This window comes from Calypte anna, chromosome 2 (genome assembly GCF_003957555.1).
Source record: "Calypte anna isolate BGI_N300 chromosome 2, bCalAnn1_v1.p, whole genome shotgun sequence".
NCBI lineage: Eukaryota > Metazoa > Chordata > Aves > Apodiformes > Trochilidae > Calypte > Calypte anna.
Genome location: NC_044245.1, coordinates 15,127,295 through 15,148,651, shown reverse-complemented (window position 1 = coordinate 15,148,651; position 21,357 = coordinate 15,127,295). Strand labels below are relative to the sequence as shown.

The following is a 21,357-nucleotide window of genomic DNA, read 5'->3' as shown; positions in this document are numbered from 1 at the left end:
AAGTTCCTGGTGTAGACTTCAATGAATAAGTTACTTTACTTACGCTGTATGTGAATCAGCTGCTTTGGCATTTTAAATTCTCCAGGATAGATGGATTCATAGTATGCAATATTACTTTCTGCTTCTGGAACTGGTATAACCATGTTATCCCTCTTCTCTCCATATACCTGTTGTGCTGAGATAGCCCGTTGGAGATGATGTTCCTATAAACAAAACAAAGATGAAAACCTGAGAAAGTATTTTCAGAGCTCAGAATTTTTAAAGCTGAAACAAGTCTACTTAGTTGCAAATGCTCTCATTCCAAATCCCTGAGACCAGACCTAAGAAATCAGTATTGCACACCTGACTTAAAACGCACCTTATTAAGTGTACGGTCTTTCCAGTAGGTGGAGCTCTCCCTCTCACACAAACAACACTGGTTACTAAACTTGGAAGTGAACGTGCATGTTATTGGCACACCAAGCTACCTAAATCCATCTTTACATACTGCTGGAGAGACACTTATGATTGATTAGACATACAGATCATAACAAGCAGCTGTAGAAAAACAGTCCCTCTGGTACTACTCTATTTACTAAGGGCATTTGTTGCCAGTGATGTCAGAAAACAAGCCTCTTATTAAGAACAGAAACAACTATTTTTACTCAGATAGACCTTCTTGTTTATTGCAATGCTTTCCATTATCCTCCTTTTTGCTCTACAAATAAAGTTTAATAATAAACTATAAAGCATAATGGAAAGAACAATTAACTGAGAAATCTGCAACTTTTTTATCTTAGAAAGCTAGTTTCTTACACTTCTATACTGCTCCTTCCAACGTGCTCAGTAAACCAGTTCTGCACCAGTTATGAAAATACAGCTATCTTCAAGATGATGTAAATTAGATTACTGAAATACCTGAAATAGGAACTACAGTGAAAGGATGGCAGGGATTATCGTTTTTGTTCACTACATTATCTTAACTACATCTTTTCTGACTTCAATTTACACACACTTCAGTACAATAAAGGCAATTAACATACTCTGTTTACATGTGTAAGAACTAAAGAAAATGGTAACACAGGCTTTATTGTAAACTGCAGTTAAAATCTGTTTCAAGTTATAATTGTGCTGCAAGGATTCACAGAACTTTAGCCTATCTATAAACAAGATGCAGAGATTTTTTACACCTCTCTTGTTCCAAAGTTTCTTCACAAAAAGACAAATTGTGTGACTAAAAAAATCCTACAGTTTAGAGTAAAACTCACTGGACTGATTTTGAACCTCTAACATTTGTTAGGCATAGACATCTAGAAGATTGGTGGCTATTATTTCTTGGGTATCATGCAAAATAATTTATTTTCTACCTTCTTGTGAAGCACTGCTGCCAGTCAACAGCAATAATTCTTCTGAATTTTGTACCAACAGCTGCAACTGTTGCCTATCAGGGCAACTATCGCTGTCTACAACTACCTGAAAGGAGGTTGTAACCGGGTGGACGTTGGTCTCTTTTGCCAGACGACTTTCAACAAGACAAGAGGGCATGGTCTTAAGTTGTGCCAGGGGAAGTTTAGGTTAGATATTAGAAAGAATTTCTTTACAGAGAGAGTGATCCGGCATTGGAATGGGCTGCCCAGGGAAGTAGTGGATTCTCCATACCTGGAGATATTTAAAAAGAGACTGGATGTGGCACTCAGTGCCATAGTCTAGCAACCACAATGGTGGTAAAAGGGTTGGACTCGATGATCTCTGAGGTCCCCTCAAACCCAGCCAATTCTATGATTAAGCTTCATTACCATACAGTACAGTAGGACTTTGTCAAATACATAGTAGCAGCAAATGCCTTCTAAATAACAGCAAGGGCTTACTATTTATATAGTCCTATGATGGATTCCTGGTACATTTATCCCAACCTGTGTTTCTAAACAAACAAAAAAATGACTTTTTTTCAGGACAGAAAAGGGGGTTAGACACTAAAGCAAGACTTCAACTTCCCTGATCCATCTCTGGTACAGAAATAGGCACAATGTTAGTACCAACAGCCTACACTTCTTTTCTAACAGTCTTCAGTAAGAAGTATTTAAAAAGAGATCTTAACAACATTCTTAAAAAGAGAAACACAAACCATACCTTTTGCAACTTTCATTCAAATTACAATAATACTTAGCACTTGAGCAGAGCATGTTAGCAGACCCACATACTATGAAAGCAACTGGACAAAAGTTCCTCCACTGAAACAGGTAAACTGATTTGCTCTTCCTATCTGTTCCAATTACTCACAAGAGACACTTGACAATAAATCAAAATAAGTGGAGATAGCAACCTCAGTTCTCATTTACTTGGACAGAAACCAGGACAACAACTCAAATGGTGGCTCAGCACATCTTCTCCTGACAACCCATATAAATATGTATGACTGGTAACACCGGAAGCCCTCATTTTTAACATGAAAGGACATTAAATACCAACAGCTTACAGGTTCTATTCTGGAGTCACTCTTCACTCTGACTACACAGTTGATAACACCCACCCAAATGCAACACCTCGCTATGCTGGCTTTGACTGGGATAGAGTCAATTTCCTCCATGGCAGCCATATGGGGCTATGTTTGGGATCTGTGCTGAGAACAGTGCTGATAACACAGGGATGTTTTCGTTACTGCTGAGCAGTGCTTACAGAGAGTCAAGGCCTTGTCTGCTTCTCACACCACTCACCAGCAAGTCGACTTTGGGAGCTCAAGCTGGGAATGCTGACCCCCACTGACCAAAGGGATGTCCCATGCCCTCTGGCATCATGCTCAGCATATAAAGCTGAGGCAGAAGAAGGGAGGCAGGGGACAGAGTGATGGCGTTTGTCTTCCCAACTGTTACACATGATGGAATCCTGCTTTCCTGGGGATGGCTGAACACCTGACTTCTGATGGGACATACAGAATTAATTCCTTATTATGCTTTGCTTGCATGCACGGCTTTTGCTTTGCTTCAATTATAAAGTTGCTTTTATCTCAGATCATGATTTTTCTCACTTTTACTCTGCTGATTCTCCCCTCCAACCCACCAGGGGTGAGTGAGCAAGCAGCTGTGTGGGCCGTAGTTGCTAGCTGAGGCTAATCCATGACATTGATCTGAAACTATAGCCTTCTGATTAAAAATGCAGTTGTTTCCTCAGTTTGTCAGAATGATTTTTAATTCCAAATCCTACTCAAACATCCTGGCTGCCCTTTATGTTCTCTTGATACAATATGTTGGTGCTGTGGTACAAGTCATTCCTAAAAACACCAACGATCACTTAAAGCCAGATCTCTTTAGAAATTTAACATCTTTTAACTTAAACTGTTCATCCATGTCCAGATACAGTGCAATCAGATATATTTCAACTATACAACAGTTTCTATAATACTATTCTGTTCATTGCATACCAAAGCAGTATCAAAAAGCCTCTTTTTTTTAAATTCAAGATGCAACTATCTACTAGGTGTCTTGCCCTGACACAAAAAGAAGCCAGATTTAAATAACCAGGGCTTGTTCTTGAAAATTCATAGTAGTTCTTCACAAAGAGACTAGCATCTTCCAGGTGATTAGTGGGGAGAAATAATTTACATTATCTGTATTCCTCCAGGAACTGCTGTTAAGATAGTTTGTTTGTGACTCTTTAATTCCTACTTTTTCAATAGGCTGTTACGGGGTTTTGGTTTGGGATTTTCTGTTTGAGCATTTTTTCTGTTGCTTTTATGTTGTGTTTTCAACATCATAATTGCAGTGCCGTTTTTCCTTTCTCCTCTGGAGCCTCATTTCCCTTCAGAAGTTCTCAAATAGCTGAAAAGATTGTTTCTTTAATTTCCTAACATGAATTATAGGTGGATTAGTCAATCCTAAAAGGCTGCAGCTTGTCACAGTAGAAGGAATCTCATCTGATGATTAGCTACCACAAGGTGAAATCCTCTGCCCTTTGCTTCATTACTTCCACCCTGTACTAATGCTCATCCAAAGTTGTATTTAAAGCCATTCAGAGTTCATCCAAAAACCTAAAAATCTGCTTGCTCAGCACCTCTCAAGCTGATTTTCCAATAGGTTAGCTTCCTACACAGGCTCATCACATGGTCAGACAACACCAGAGTCATAGGGATGCTGCAGGAGCACTGTTACGAGGGAAAGAACAGCTTTGTTGCTTTTCACAACACTCAGTCAGTGACATGAAACTACACTTTACTTTTCTGGACAGGAATATAGTGGGATTGGTATCTGGACAGTTAAAATTCCAGCACTTATCAGGTTACCCTGCTAGTTATTACAACAAACATAACCTCAACAACCACCTTCCTTCTTTAGAATTTTTCCTCTGATTAGATGATCAGAAAAGCCCACCGAAACAGTAACCTTCCTTCTGACTACTCACAGTACAGGCAAAGCATGAGGTACTTCTGCAATTCTGCAAGTGAAACTGCATCTCTATTCTTTATTCTATAGTCTTCCTTTCTATTAATTTTAAGATAATATTTTTGTCCCTTGTATCTACTCTTCATTTCCATGCATGTTCCAAAATATCAAAGAGTGAAAAGACAATCCAGAGCAAGCTGGCACCAACAAGGGCACTAGGGAATGCAGGAACACAACAAAGCAGAGCCTGAAGAACTGGAACTTCGGTTCAACTCTGCCTTTGGAGGAAAAAAAGACCTCTCTCAAATGATGATGCAAGATGTGTAATTCTTCCAAACAAGTTCAGTACTTCTTGCATTTCTGGCACACTACACTAAAAAAGGGGAATTACAATAATCCGAACAAAAAATAGGATACTGTAACTGTGGTTCAACCTAACTACAAGCAGACACTCTTGTCTGCAAGCAGAAAGAAGCAGAAGCCTAGCAACTGAAAGCAAGCAGCACTTGCTTTCTTTCACATTTGGTAATACTTGGTAAGTTTCTGGACACAGGACTGTTGCCTCCAAGTTGGTTAGTTTCTCAAAGAAAACTGGCACTGACAGATCACAAAGATGCCTTTGTGCAAATACTTTGTAACACACCTTGGAGACTATATTCAGATTAAGATAACCACAACCTAAGGCACCAAGACTTAAGTGATATAACTGTCATTAAGGGTTGAACAAACCAAGGGGACAGCCAATAGAACACATGTTGTCATTTTAGGTAGTCAATCAGAAAAATGCTACTCACCAATGAGTGCATCTTCTCAAGGATGAAACAAACAATCCCCTACTTTGTAATTTTACTGCATGTTTCTTCAAATAATTTCTGGAAATTATTCCAGGGCTCTCAAAAGAAAGAAACCACTTAAAGCACATTTGCTTACAGAAATGACCAAAACAACCACCTCTGAAGACCAGTGCATAAAGCTGAGCAGAAAGCCTTTAAATTCTTAAAGCCTACCGTAAGGAGGAGAGTGCTCTCTGTGTTTGGGAAGCCAAAGATGGGGTAATGGAGGAAGCCACACACAGCAACCAGAAAGAGGGATTTAAAAAAAATATTGGTACTTGGAAAAAGGACACAGGAGTGAGTTCATGTCTGTGCACATCTTTGCCTCTGAAACACAAAAACTATTTAAAAGGATACTGTAATTGATTCTGTCACTACTTGGAGCCACAGCAAACCACTGCCCATTTACTAGTCTCTGTGGACCTCCTTGTTTACATCAACATAACTGGGGAGAATCCTCTTCCATTCATATTTTGCCTGACCGAAGTGCCTCCAAAATTACTCACAGCTCACATTATAATGTTTAGCTGACAAGAGTTTAAAAGGATAGCACTTTCAACTGCAGATAGCTGTCAAGAAGCATTAGGTTCACAACAGCTGCACAAAAACAAGTCAGAATCACAGACATACAAGTATAAAGAGACAGACCTGCCTTTTTCATACACATTTTACTTTCTAGCAACTTGTAATCCAAAATTCTTTAAAAAAACCCTGAACACACTAGAAGACTCCAAAAAAATTTTGTATTTAAGATGAAATAAGAAAACATTAGGATCTGCAAAAAACAACAATCAGAAGTTTTTATGTATGTCATCTAGGGGTAAAAAAAGTGGTGCAAGAACAACCTGATTCCAGGATACTAGTTAAAGATTTTTTTGGCTGCTAAATTCACTGGACAATATTCTTCCTACACCTGAATTATCTTATGTTAGCAGCTTTTACTGGTGGAAGGGTGTTGAAGGATAACACAGAAAAGTTGCTAGGAGACTTAGCTGCACATCAACACCATTCAAGCTAACCTCACCCCATAAACATACAGTAGAGCACTTCCCTGACCTACTGCATGCAAATCACTCCCCAACCTCCCCCTTCCTTAGCCTAGTGAGCTGAGATACCTCTCTGGTCTCTCAGCCATATGAGGCTATCAGTCATCTGTGTGACCAGGAAAGGTGGCCTCTTCCAGAATCCACTCTAAAGGCAATTTGTCCATAGATTCAATCCAGTAAGTCTGTGCACTATGGAAACAGAATGGAATAAAACAACTACACTGGTTCATTTTATCACCTGTTCCTCCTGTCAGCAGATCTTAATTCATCCTGCAACTTACATACCAGATAACTTGTACCCAAGATCAGGAGGATCATGGAGAATGATTGCAGAGAATTACATTTAAAAAAAAAAAAGTGTTTTTGTTGTTTTTTTTTAATGCCACCCATCACTTATAATACTCCTTCCCCCTCCCTAGAGGCAGTTCAGCTGCAGAAAGGTTTCTGTAAGACTCTTGGAAGGTGGGAGAGTAGTTACTTGCCACTGTAATAGAAAGGACTCACATAGGGACAGGCAAGCACAAGTGATCCTGCAAGCAAAGGTAAAGAACACACAGCCAGGCACAGACCACCATCTTAGATAAGTTTTAAACTGTTCAGAGATACTACAGATTTCCTTTGTTTTTTTCTTAGCTTTAGGGCAGCAAGTGACCCTAGTGGCTTCTATTTTGACTGAAAGCAAACATGCTCAGACTTCACAGCTTATTACAGAAACACACCCCACACTTCCTCTTACTTCGTCACAGGCATATCCAGTGACATACTAGTATTTGAAACACAGTGAAGACATCCTAACAATTTTGTTACAGCATCTGTTTCCAAACAACTGCTGGTGAAGAGCTCCAGACCTAATGGAAGTCATACTGCTGAGGGCAATTTGATCCTGCCTTGCAAATCACAGAAGTCTTTAAGAGGTATTCTGGCACAAGATCAGTCCCCAGGTTATACTGATCCTTGGTTCCAAGACAGCAAAGCCTAATTCCTGAATACCAGCTTATAGATATGACCTTTGCTAATGGCAAGGTAACAGTTACGTTGGTAAGAATAATGAAGCTCCTACCCTCTTGACCTCAAGTGCATGAAAATCATATAATGTGTTAGCAATAGTTTAAATTGGGTCACTACAAGCACATGTGATCAAAACAGAAGTGGTGGGTCAACAAAGCAGCATGTCATTCCTTGCTCTGCCCCTGTGATGTGTACTGAGGAAGATCAAGATCATCAGCATCTGATCAGCACAGTCTGATCAGACTGATCAGATCACCAGCCCAGTCTGGCCCACAAGCAACTTTAAGCCAGCTTGCTGTTGTGACTATTGGTGTATGTGCACACAGGATAAACATCATCTCACATCAGTTTAAGATGCCTGAAGATTTACCCAAACCACATGGCTTTGGTCTTCCCTTCTGAGGCTGCCAAGATCTGTCAATACCCTGAATCGTTCTGTGCAGTACAGAAAATTGTCTAAATCTGTCTCTTCATATTCCAAACATGGAGAAAAACTATGGAGATCTCTTCTTTTAATCAACTGATGTCAGTCTCATGAGTAGTCAATTAAGAAGGATTCCACTGTAATTACGGTAATAATTAGATCTCTGCTATGAATGCCAACTTAAAATAGCTGCATAGAATTAAACAGCAATTCCTCAGTGAAAATGTGATCAAATTTACTTCTAGAAATACATGTTTTTGTAATTAACAGACTATCAAGAAACCTTGCTAATTATTAGTCTTTTTATTTGGAACACTGGTTGAAAATTAGGTCAGCCACACCTACTCAACTGCTTTCCTCATGTTCAACTTGGACATTTAAGAGTATGCAAAGAGTATGCCCTTTCCTTGAAAAAAAACTTGTTTCCATATTAGTGGACTGAAGCAGGACATAATTTACAGCTTCAGGGAATCATCCCGCACTGTGCCTGTTCAGTTAATGGTAGCAGGTAAGTGGAGGGCACACAAAGCATTTAACCCAGTAATCTAACAACATTAGTATGAGATCATCACAATCCTAGAAGAAATTGAGAGCGATTTGCTATCCTGTTACCAGAAGACTGAAATTGGTTTTCTATTTTAAGTTACTGTGGAAAACAGGCAGAGATATGAAGAAATGAATGAGATTAGCTCAAGACATGCTGGAGAGGGTAACATACACAACCTAGGAATCCTGGGAATCAGTAAAACTATTTAACATGTACATTAACTATACAGTGTAGTTCACAAACAGAATTTAACACCTCCATCTTCCCCAGGTCCCGTTCAGACTACCTAAAGACTGAAGTGACTCAGCTGCTTGCCCAGTCAACTTCTGCACTACAAGCATTCAGAACCACAGGACTCAGTGAAGGTTTGAAAGATTTTGTTTCATTGATTACTAACAGATCAATACAATCAGAAAAAGCTGTGGCATCTCCCTGCCCTAGTAACACTTGGTTCTCATCGAACTCCTCAGCCTACACTGTTACCCATGGAGAACAATTATGCTTAGGCAAGTCTCCTGGTGTGCCTACATCAGTTAACAGACAGGAAATGTAAAGACCACGGAAAGATGCAGGAAACACTGGAACTGCCTCTTTTCAATACCAACACACACAATTAAAGCAGCTCAGCCCATCTCCTATAACTTGCTACACAGCCACATTTCACAAGATTCCAGACTTTACAGCAAAGCTGTTGCAGTCTCCCTTCCTCACCACAGTCTGCTATTCCAGCTGTATTGTGATGAGACTGCAATGCATCAATACTATTTCAGTGATCTATATTACACAGAGTATAGTTTCAGAACTAAATAACACCGTTCCCTCCATAAAGGCTTCTAAACAACACATCAAGATGCTTTTTATAGATTATTTAAGTAGTCTATGGCATGACCTCCATCATGAAATCAGACTGTAACACAAAATGAACTAAGATTTGACACAGTTTACAAGAATATAGCTTCCAGGATACAGTTTAACAAGAGAATGAGAACAGCCCTTAGAAGTCAGCCTTTCCTTAGCAGAGGTGTCAGCTATAAAGCCATATGAGAGAGCATTCTGGGAGAAAAGTTATTTTCCCCTCAAATGGGAAAATGGAAGTGGAACTACAATATAATTACAGCAGTTGCCTAATAATAAATTTGTTACCAAGTTCCAAATATAGATGTAGCATTATCTTCCTCCTTGCTTAAACATTACTGTGCATCAGCAATGCTGCATAACAACTAAAATAATTTTGGATGTAAAAATGCTGAAGCCAAGTGTACACCTTTCATTATTTACAAGAACTTGATGCTACTGTTAAGAGTACTAAGCACAGGATAAAAAAGGCACTCAACTAAAAAGTAACCTGGTTGTCCAACTTTGACACAAACAAGATTCCATCCTGTATCACTACTCTTCTGAAAATAATAAGATGCACACATAATTGTGTTCCAAAACAGATGTGGCACAAACTATTCATTGATATATCATAGTAGAATAGCATACATAACACTTGGTGTAGTTCAAGGTAAGCCATAAATTTACATGTAGATAGGTAACAGGGTTTTAAAAAAAGTCAACTGAATTTTTGCAGTATTTCATACTACATTTCTCTCAAAGATTTCTGTGTTAACTATAGAAAAAATAAATCTACTGCTCCTTCACAGAAATTGTTCCTTAGATGAGGTTTTCAAACAATCCTCATGAAATCAACCTCTTTTTGTTTGCAGTTAAGGTGCATCTTAATCTGGACTCATTAATCAGCCTAGCACCAGTACAGAATCAAGATGGGCAAGGCAGAGAAAAACACTAGGGAAGAGAATAAAACTAACATACACTCTGAAAAGTGCCACAATCTCTTCAGTATTAGTCTACTGGAGGGTTAAAAACACTCCCTTCCATGCCAGATTGAATAACCTCTGGAGATCAATGGCTTGCAATATCTACACATGCTCAAAAATTCTGGACACACCCCACCCAAGTCTAATTAAAAACAGGATTTGGTTTCTATTGTTAAAAACTGATCTTGAAGCCAGCTACTATTTAGGAGCTACTATTTCTCCTCTCAGATTCTACAATAAGACTAAAATTTAACATTACCTGGAGCTTGAAGGTCAGATCTCCCAACACCAAACTGTGCAACTACCCAAGGACTTTGTATGTCCAGCCAGTCCCACCTGGCTGACTAGGCTAACCTAAGTGCTTGGCACTTCCTAGTAACCAAACTCTTCAAAGAATACAGAAACAGTTTTGGAAACTAACTGCAAGACAAGTGTGGATTTTACAGGAGTTCCATTTCACCTAAGACCGTCTCAAAAAGGAGCTCGTGCAAATTCCTAGAGGGCAGGAAGAACAAAAAACACAGCCACACTTCCACAGCTGTTTGGTCCCTGGACAACAGGATACCTGAACCTGAGAGTGCAAGCCACATTTAATTCAGTCTTTACATTGTTTAGCAGACAGATAATTTTTTTCTTCTATTAACTTTTCAGCCCAGTGTGCACTATGCAAATCTAATGTTAATCAAGAGGCTCGAGAGATACCCAGTGAATATGCAACTTTATTTTGGTTGAGGGAAAAGGAAAATTAAACAAAGTAATAAAAAATACAAACTGGTGAGTGATCCATGAAGTTTACATGGGGTCTGTAACACAAATCTAATACAACTGTACCTTCCCATAATATTGCCTTCTTGATGTTTAACTACCTCTTCCATAAAGTAGAGCTTTATTATTTCAAGCAGTTATTAAGATTTAAATAGTAACAGAACTTGGTTGGTATTTCTATTAGACATTATATACTATCCAAGTTACAGGGGACACAAATACATCAAAACCTCTATCAAGAAACCCAAATATCAACATTTATGTAAATTTGCTCATTTCCAAGTCAACAGCTCACATCAGACAGCTAAAAAGAAGTTTTCTGGAATAACCTAGGCAATCAAAGCATCTTTTAAGAAGTCACATGTGTATGCCACATAAACATTAATACACAACAGCTCGGTTAAAAAAGTTCAAACTGAAGAAGCTTTCAGAGAACAACCTTAAACTACCAAGCTTACTACTGATTTCAAAAATCAAGAAAAAACCCTTTTAGCATTATCCACTTCACTGCTACAGCAAAGAAATAAAGTGTATAAAAAGCACATGGTAAATCATAGTAATAACTAAATACTAGTTTTTTAAACAAGGGCACTTTTGCAGACTTGATGGTGTCTTTATTCCTTTGTATAATGCACAATAGAACATATAATGCTGAACAGATGTGTCACATTGTCAAAAGGTATTGAAGTTCCCATATCTTATTCCTCCAAACTACACCTTTTGTTAAGAATAAAAAAATACATTACTGTTTTTTAGCTTTTACTAGGAGGCTTTTTAATGTATCAAGACAGAACACTAAAGAAAGCTGCTCAGACATTTGAAAAAACAAACTCAAAAAAAGTACAAATGCTAGGAGACTACTCATGATTTACACTGCATAATGCATCTAGTAAAAATGAAACCTACTTAGCAATCAGTACAGAATTAACATCTACCAAAATGTGCTCATGAAAACACAAGTAAAACCTACCAACACTTCAACTAAACTGTCTTAGCTTCTGTATTCACAACACACAACAGATCAGAAGTTCAGGTCTGATGCTGTGAAGGTAGAAAAGCACTTCTGAAAGTGACAGTGACAGCTGCAATACTGAATAACTTAAAATAGATTTTCCAAATATTACACCACTGTGATGAGCTTATCTATGTACTTCCTGCTGCAGATATCAGTCTTCAGTTCACAGATCTACAGATTTAGGCACTTTTCTTGGCTCAGAAAGAACAATGCTACATTTGAATGCATGAAGATGCTACCTGGAGCAGACACCTGCATTGGGCTGAAAGGCTCAGACTAAACACCAATGTAAAAGTTTGCTGATCTGTAAAAATGTGTTTTGAATGACAAAGTGGTACGTGCACTATGAGTCAGGCACCAAATCATAATTCTTTATAGGTCAGCTATTCTTCCTGTCTTGTAATCTCCATGTTTATTTAGATTGCCTTTAAAAACACAGGGCAAGACTAATTTCAAATTCATGACCTTTTACATGCAATTATGATCAGACTTGGTTTTAAGGCTGATATAAACAATGAACAACTAAGGTAAGTAAAAGCCACATGGAGTAGGGGAACAAAGAAGGAGGAACAAGAGTGAATGGAAAAGGTTTACTATATGGACAAGTGTTTCTTTAATGCTTGGAAGCTTGATGCATTGTAACTGTCACTGTTATACTCTTGACACACAGTGAGAATTAAGACTATGACTGGGACAAAATAGGACTACTGAACGTGATTTACAAGGAGACAGCTTGGATTAGCTCAGGCCACACCGTCAACTTTGGCCCAGCAAAATCTTTTTTCTGTTCCATCAGCCCCCAGTGAAGTGGAAGTTTAATACCTTTCACTTACTCAGCATTCAAGACAGTTTAGCACTGCCATTGCTATAGACATATATTAAAAAACAACACAAACAAAAAACACAACAAAAAAACAAAATCCCAAACAAAAAAACCCCAACACAATCCTCCTCTGACCTTTCCATTCCTTAGCTCTTTGCTCTTTACTGCATTAGTAAAAGCCTCTACCCACAATACAAAGTAGTACACATGATCTTTCATGAAACAGATACATGTTATTTCCTTCACCTCTCATAGGCAGAACTTGAAAGTCATCACCACAGTCACAACACAGAACCACCTGCCTCTCTACCACATGTGCAACTGGAATGTAACTGATTCTTAATGGGCAATTCCTGGCAACATGGGAATAAAGTTACAGTGATATGAATATCAATGTTCTTTGTGCCTATGTAGTATATATATTAAGAGTGGAGTATATTAGATGTTTCAGAGACTCCTCTGTGCCCTTCTGAGTCCAAGAACACAGGCCATGTATCACGCAGAGAAACCTATGGACTTCAAAAAATGCCCTGTTACACTGTACATCCTACTTCTCTCTCACCACCTACTGCTATGTAAGCTACAAGCACATGAGATTTCATACTTTGTATGAATTAGTCATGTCCCTTCTGTGCAAGGATTATTTTTTTCTGTATTGCCATAAATGAGTAGATTTATAAAAGATTATTTAGCACATCACGTGTTGGGAAACATCAACTCGACACTGCATACCTTCTTAGACAAGAAAATTCAGAGCTTCCTGAACCTTTCAGTATCAGTTTCATACCAGTTACCACATTAAATAATCATTCTACAGGACTCCTGCATCATCCCACCCCTTCTCCCTGCTGAAAACAAAGGACCAGATAGTAACTGATTAACAGAAACCAAAATCAACATTATAATGCAAGGTGAGAGAAAATAAGGATAAACATTCTCTCCATCCCTGGAAATTGCATTGCTGCCAAAAGCTGCTTTAGGGCCTCAAATTCCAATTCCACCTCTGCAGACAGTGCCATCTGCTAAAGTGGTGGTCTGACTTTCTTCAAATCCCCTGTAATTAACACTGGCTAACATCCTCAGGTAATGTGAACGTGTAATTAGTATTTAACAAATTTGCTACAAACCAGAGGGAACACATCCCAGCTAGCATTTAGCTCTATGACTATATAAAGATAAATTACACCACAGCATGACACATATGTGCATGCCCACTCCCCCTGTAACGATGGGAATAAACCACAAAGACAAGACAAACATCCAGTATAAACACAGAAATGAACTGCACATACACCCCTGACCACAGCGGAATGGTCTGAGAGAAGAGACTCACTCCAGCAAATTTATTGCTAAATCTTCCCTTTCTCTGTTAACCAAAAAATGCTTCTTATCCACAGTTCCCTTGAGCCCAGGCCAAGCAAGAGGACAATAATAATATTAATTGGAAGACTAACACTGAAAAACACTTTTCTCCCCCAGAGAACTATACCAGAGAAGTTAAAACTTAATTTAACACGAGTCAAAACAAGATGTCAGATAATGCTGTAATTTGAAAAATTGAAGACATGAGATAAGTCAGCCACTGGACACAACATTTTATAACAATCAGGTTACTAAATGATGCACAAAGACCTTCCTTACCTGTTGATATGAATCAATAATGAACAAGGCATTGGCTTTACAGGACTGATATTTTGATAGGCTCCCAATTTATCAATTAGAATATCCATTAACATTTTCCTATTGGTTCCAGATCACTTTGGAGCTTCACACTCCCCTGCCATACAATGATCAAACTGTTACCTTCTGACTGGACTAGTCACACAACATACCCTTGAAGTTAACTCAAAATTATAGCTAGAGGACATTCTGTCCTCATTACATAAACTTACTAGGAGCATTTGAAAGTTGCTCTTCCCTCGCCAGCTTCTCCAGATTTTATTTATACTAAAATTTTCTCTTTATTTTTAAGACACTCTATAGCCTGTACCCCAACTACCTAAAAGCCAGCTAAAGCTCCTGCAGACAGCATTTAACTACCATCATCTACAAGTTCAAGGTCTTTCTACAGTAAAAGTACAGATAATCTGGAAAACCAGGGCAGAAATAAGGGTTAATGTATTAACAACAGCTTTCTCCCATAAAGCCCTGGAGATTTTAAAAAAAACCCCACTGCTTTCTGTTCCTGCTCAAGAGGTACCAATGTTTATCTACTATTCAGGAAATTTCTAAGCATTCTCTCAAAACAGGTCACCTCAAAGGAAATACTTCTCCTTCAGAGGAAGACCATGAAAGTGAATATGCAATAGAAAATTATACTAGTCACTCTTAAACCTATAGCTCTGGTGAAGGTCTTATAAGAGAGGCACTTCATTAGCATGCACATCTCACTTACTTCACACACTTTTTTCACACTGAACAAACCTTACATTACTGATAAAAAAAGAGGAGCTGGCTTAATTTGGTTTTGTTCTTTCCCTTCATACAAACTGAAAGTCAGTTTGACTTGTTTGTTGAAGTTTTAACTCAATGAAATACACTAGTTGCACAAGACTGGATGTATTTACGCTACCTTAATTCCTAACATTTGAGCACTCTAATACAGTATTTGGCTTATTTTAAGACCATAGCATCCTCATCAGAAAGCAGAGCTAGTGCACTAATACTAATCACAACTTTCTTCTAAGAAAGCAGAACATAATCAGCAAAAGGTCATAATGTTTGACAAAGAACACATTATAGTTAAAAAAAAAAAAAAAAAATCATTGAGAAACAGAAGAGTACATAAACTTATCCATAAGCACCTGAAGTATCCAACAGTTTTGTACAAATATACCACTTAAAGGATTCCAATACCTATACAAAACTTCTGCAGGGCTCAAACTCAAGCTGGCCCTTAGCTGTATAAACTTCTAATAAAGCCACAATACTGTAAAATCTGAAGTCAGTTCCTATTTTCTGACACCCTTTTCAGAATCCTTTTTCTTGTACTTCAAGTAGTGAGAAAAATCAAGTATCAAGAAGGCACACAGGACACTTTCTGCTGAAATACTAATGCATGATTTGGGGCAGGGGGACATAGATTTAATACACAGTGAAAAGCTGCATTTCTTAAGCAAAACCATAAATGGATAGGGGAAACCAGGAATACAATTTTTATCACCAGTGTTTAAATAAGTTTGAGAAAGGTGCACAAAACCTTTGACACAAATCTATCTCCTCATATATAAGCTTAGGAAGTCTTCCAGTCAAGCTACAAGATCTCTTAATTAATTTCTATTCACAACTAGGAAGGAACAACCTTGAAGCCATTAAAATGTTGTCGAGGTATGAATGTAAATAGATGTTGGAACACACTCCCTTCCAACACCACCCTCTTTAAAGCTTCCAATTTAAAAAAATACTTCTTAACTCCAGATTAAATATGAAGGAAACAATTCTTTAAGAATGGTACTTCAACCTTCAGTGGATAGTTTCTTCTCTTACTGAAACTACCTGTGCTTGAAGAGACTGACAAAACAAAGTCTTCAAACTTTTATTTAATCCTCATTTCATGCAGTTCACTTTCCTCACAGAACAGTTAATCCTGGAATGCACATACAACTGAATACACACACCAGGTGGAAGGGAGAGCAGTGGGTAAAGGCTCATTAAACAGAAAGAGGATACATACAGGTACAAAAGCAGCAGCCAGCGTTTTTATTTCACTGCATTAGTAATTTGATATATTTCTTGATATTAAAGCTAGCTTTCTCTCGTAAGCAGAAATTGGAAATTAAGTGAAAAAAGAACCAGCAGATTATATAGACCTAAGGCCAGCAAATTACAGTATTCTATTCTAGCAGAGTAAGACTCCCACAGACACACATTCCTTTAAAAAGAAAACTTGAAAAAGTAATGTATTCACTTACAAGTATTCAAAACTCACACTGATTACTCTTTACAAATTGCTACTGAATAACTGCACATACATTGCTGAGAAGTATGATCATACAATTAAGGCACAGTAATTGAGACACTGACAAGCAGAGTGGTCTACTCAAAACATTTACAGATTTAAGGCCTTGCCACATTGCATTTTCTTTCTACATGAAACAAATTAGCATTAGGCAGGTTCCTGTAAACAGTTTAACTGGAACAAAACACAGGATGATACCTATTAAAAGAAAAATAAAGCCATGTCACCTAGATTCTCAAACATTAATCATCCCTTTCCATTCCTAATGTTATTAACACAATTAATACTCAATCCTTTGCCAAAATCCACTATATGATGGATCATATCTGAAAAACAGTCAGGAAGGCAACCTTACAGGGCTCCTCAACACAGACTCTGGAAATTCCCAGAACATGGTCTCCCCACACAAGCCTTAAAGTGATTATTTCTTTCCCTGACATGAGCTCTTCTTTACCTCCAAACCCCTGCCAGTTGTATTCCTCATTGTTTTATTAAGACTACTGCTAATAAAGTTATTTTTTGTGGGTTTGTTTTTTTCCTCCTAGTAAATTTAAATAATTTGAGATATTTTTAAATCTCTTCCAATGGTTAACCTCACTTCAAATAAGAGAGTACTGAGGGAGTCTAACCTTTTTTAATCTTAAGTGCTAACATGAATAATTTGTCTTGCTATAGTTTCCTATGCATAAAGCCAAGTTGTTACATGTCATCTCTTTGTGCAATTACTAGGAAACCAAGAAAAGGTTATATATAATTTGATTATGCATACAAACTAATTCCTTGGGAATGGTATATACTTAGCAAAAAGCTAAGTGGAAAACTTAGCTAGGAAACAGAACAGCTTTCTTTTAGGATGAATTAAATGACTTTTATATACATCTCTAACTTGTATAGATGATAGCAAATTAGAAAAAGAACATTGTCCACATAGAACACAAATGTCCTGACTTGAAATTCTTCCAAAGTGAACTTGCTACTTCATTTCTTCCATCATTTCAAAACAGAATTTGGACCTACCACAGAAGCCTCTGACCTGCATAAGGCACTTACAAACCAGCAATACTTTTCATTATGTTCTGAAACCTGAAGTATTTTCCACATTACTTTAGAGGATAACACATACACCTTCACCACATGTTTAACTGACACTATACACAAAACTAACATCACATAGTCAATCCATTTTCATGGCAGTTCCCTGTTCATGACTTCAAGTTACTGCCTGACTTCACCATAAGAGGCCATCTCATTTTTTAAACTTTTACAGAAAACTGCTAGTTTCTAGGAATGCGTCAAATCCCATGAATATTATCTGTACTTATTGTTCCTAGATCAGCGTGTAAGTTTTGCTTCTTCTGATTTCAAATTAGGATGGGCAATCTCATTTCAGCTTCAAGCAAGCTCCCCTGCTCTGTGACAAAAGTCTATGCCACCGCTATCCCTCTGACTTCAGAACAAAAACAGTGTCAGTACAGGCGAGTTTCACACCACAGAATTGACCTGGTCTTTAGGTAATCAGACACAGTGCATAAACTGCTCACTATAGAAACTACTTATCATCAGCCAGGCTTCCTAACTTGTATGACTGCTCAGGTGCACAGAACACCTCCCAGCATTAAATCCAACAGAAAAGAAAGCTTGGATGTACCTGATGGTGAAAGAACCAGTAAACTGTGACTATTACTAAATAGTTGGGACCTGAGCATGGGGCCAGAAGGGCCAAAACACTTTTCATCTGAGTATTTTAACACTGCACAGTAGTTCTCTTAAACTTGGAATCTGTCCTTTTGTGCTGCAATGTCACTTTCTTTTCCTGTCAAGTTTCTCTGGCTAAGGATCTTCGCTCTTTTTCACACTAGTAGAGCTGCAGAAAGTTACCAAGCTCAATACCAAACTAAGGGGCAAAATCAAGGCTGTCATTTGAGCTCACAGAAAAATCTCTTTCAGCTCTGAACTGAGGTGTTCATTGACTGAAGCCTTAAACAAAACTGCAACAAACTTGTCTCTCTGTTCTCCTTCTATCAGATTATCAAACACATATGCTCTTAGGCATCTAATCTACAAGTTAGATGTGTTTAAAGTTAAGCACAAAAGATTTATTTAATTGGTATATAAAATTAACACCTCCTACAATGAGTGAGCAGAAAAGCTGGACAAAGGGGAACACAACATAAATAGGAAGCAACACTCTCCACTGGAAACTGCAGGACTCCCAAACCAAAGAGTATGCAAAAAAACCTGTCTTTACTGTCCCCATGTACTTCAAGACCCTTTAATGTTTCAGCTCTCCTGGACTAAGAGACTGCTAAAGGAGTTCAGTTCAGCTGCACTTGACTCCTACAGCTGGGGATGGGGGGAGTGCAACAGATAAGGACATGACAAACACCAATTCTCTTGTTAGAAAGCTGAGAACTTTGAAGGGACTTCTCTGACCCTACGCAAAAGAAAAAATAAAAGTCCAGACCTGACACTTGTAATTCAGTTACAGTCTAATTCTAATTGCCCCTACAAGATCCAAAACCACTTAATATCACTAAATATCCTTTATCACTAAATATCCTTAACCAAGCATTGGTTACTAAACAGTATTTAGACACCATGTACACAGTTGATTAATTAGCAGAAAATACATGCTTCTATTTTATAAAAAAAAATACAGTTTCTTAGGCAGGAAAGAATTTAAAGTGCAAAAAAGACTACAGAATCTTTAGTAAAATTTACATATGTAACTGAAGACCATTCACACATTTATTGCTACACCTCACCTATACATTTTCACAAATTTTCAAATTTACCACATCTTAGACAGTGACATATGTATCCTCTTTTGTATATTCCTTACCAGCTTTTTTCCTTGATCAGGTAAAAATAGCTGTTTCAGCAGGAAGAGAATCTGGATATGGTAGCTTCCCAATGTTTCTAGTGTAGATTTGGGAAGAGAAAGGCATATTTTCTGTGCAGCTATTGCTCAAAGTAGATCTATGGTAGCTGTGCTCAAGGCAGTTTTATGGAGAGGATGAACCTACCCAAAATGGATAAATGAGAAATTAACCAAATAGTGCACTGCTAAATTGAGACACATCCTATTAGAGAATACATTTAAAGTGTCCCAAGGCCTCTGAATGAGTATTAGGTTATCTTCATCAGGTCTTCAATAGTTTTAGTAAATACTGACAGGTCTTGCTGATATTAGCAGGGAAAAAAATTACATCTAATAATGAAATATGAATAATGAACCAAATAAGGCTTTTTTAAACAACCTAATGTCAAGGCAGGGAAGCTAACTACAAGTATAGATTTAAAGAGATAAAAAAGACACACCTTAAACTATTTCAACAGTTTGATCAAGCACCAAGTAACAGAGTATGACAGTATTTACAGTTGACAATTGTACGAACTTAATTCTGCCTTCTGTGCAACCTTTTAGTTACATCATTACTGATTTCTTTTCCAAATGTGTTAACTGGATGAACATCTGTACAGCTTAGAATTTCAGACTGGGTGTTGAATTCTTCTATCTGCTACTAGCAACACTAACTATATTAGAAAGCAAGCTTCAATTCTGAATTCTGAACCTTATGAACAGAAGTCCATGTAGTGCATCAGTCTGATGGAAATGGACCACAAGAAAGCTGCTACTCCCATGTTACAATGAGGGCAAAGATTAACCACAAGATGATGTTAGTTAGAAGCAATGAAGAGTAATACAGTAAAATAGCAGGACTTCTCAGCACTTGGTACCCTCTCCCCTGCCTCAAAATCATGGACAGAGACACCAGGATTTAGACAACTTACTTGATGGAAAATGTACCTCTATCCCATATAAACTTGAGCACACACAAGACCAAATATAAATACAGAACCCAAAATTTTAGTATGACCAGTGGTATCACTATTCACATTAGGGTAACAAACTCAAAAAAATTAAAAATGTCAAACCCATGACAATTTCCATACCTACAGGACTGCTATCAACTCAGGAAATGTCACTAACATAGCCATATTTTCCTGATTAAATAACATAATTCTCTGATGTATACCAAGGCACTTGATTAAAAAAATCTCTGCTTACACACCAATCCTTGCTGAGGCAGCTTCAGTTAACATTCACACTTTCCAGTATTTTAAATACACCTTAAAACTACTGATATGAGATGCTTCAAATGCAGAGCTACTTAATAAAGATTTTTTTAAAAAATATATATTCACAATAATCTTATGCAAATGTATTTTTTTTTTAATTATCCACAAAGTCTCAAAAAAAAAAACCCCACCACCCTACATTTCTATTTTTTAATCTAAGATAGTCTAGAGGCTGGGGATGCAGCATGTGTCCTATCTCCTTTAAGAGTAAAGCAGGGAAAACAAGTGTAGTTGTAACCAGACCAAGACCAGCCTTGGGTCTGGTTAGAGGCCATCAAACCTAGGACATCTGTCAAGCTACACACACTTTCTTTCTCAACATGTTCAAAAAGATTCAGTATTTTTTTTTAGTAAAGCATTTTATCTCAAATAATGAGTTACTTATCTTTCACAAAGAATGGACAAATCCAACTCATGTGCAATTTTATTTATGTAGCTGTGAATTAAAATGGACTTGGACAGACAAATGTGCATCACTATTACTAACAGAGGCCTCTTGTTTGGTTCTCAAAATTACAGCACTAAGGTTGTGGTTTGTTCCAATTTTAGATAATACAGGAGGTGTTTAATGTTACATAAAAAGTGCCAATGCATTTTGAAGGTTATTCTTTAGAGATGCA

The 21,357-nt window shown here is 37.6% G+C and overlaps 1 protein-coding gene across 5 annotated transcripts in view; it reads right to left on the bottom strand.

The window, feature by feature from the left end:
* The window catches only part of EPC1 (enhancer of polycomb homolog 1), a 59,646-nt gene that overhangs the window by 19,416 nt on the left and 18,873 nt on the right, over positions 1-21,357 (bottom strand). For all 5 annotated transcript variants that reach the window (XM_030445236.1, XM_030445231.1, XM_030445233.1 and 2 more), the window contains exon 2: positions 44-203. In XM_030445236.1, the coding sequence (XP_030301096.1) occupies positions 44-143 (100 nt within the window). In that variant the 5' untranslated portion in view covers positions 144-203. The remainder of the gene's footprint in view (positions 1-43; positions 204-21,357) is intronic.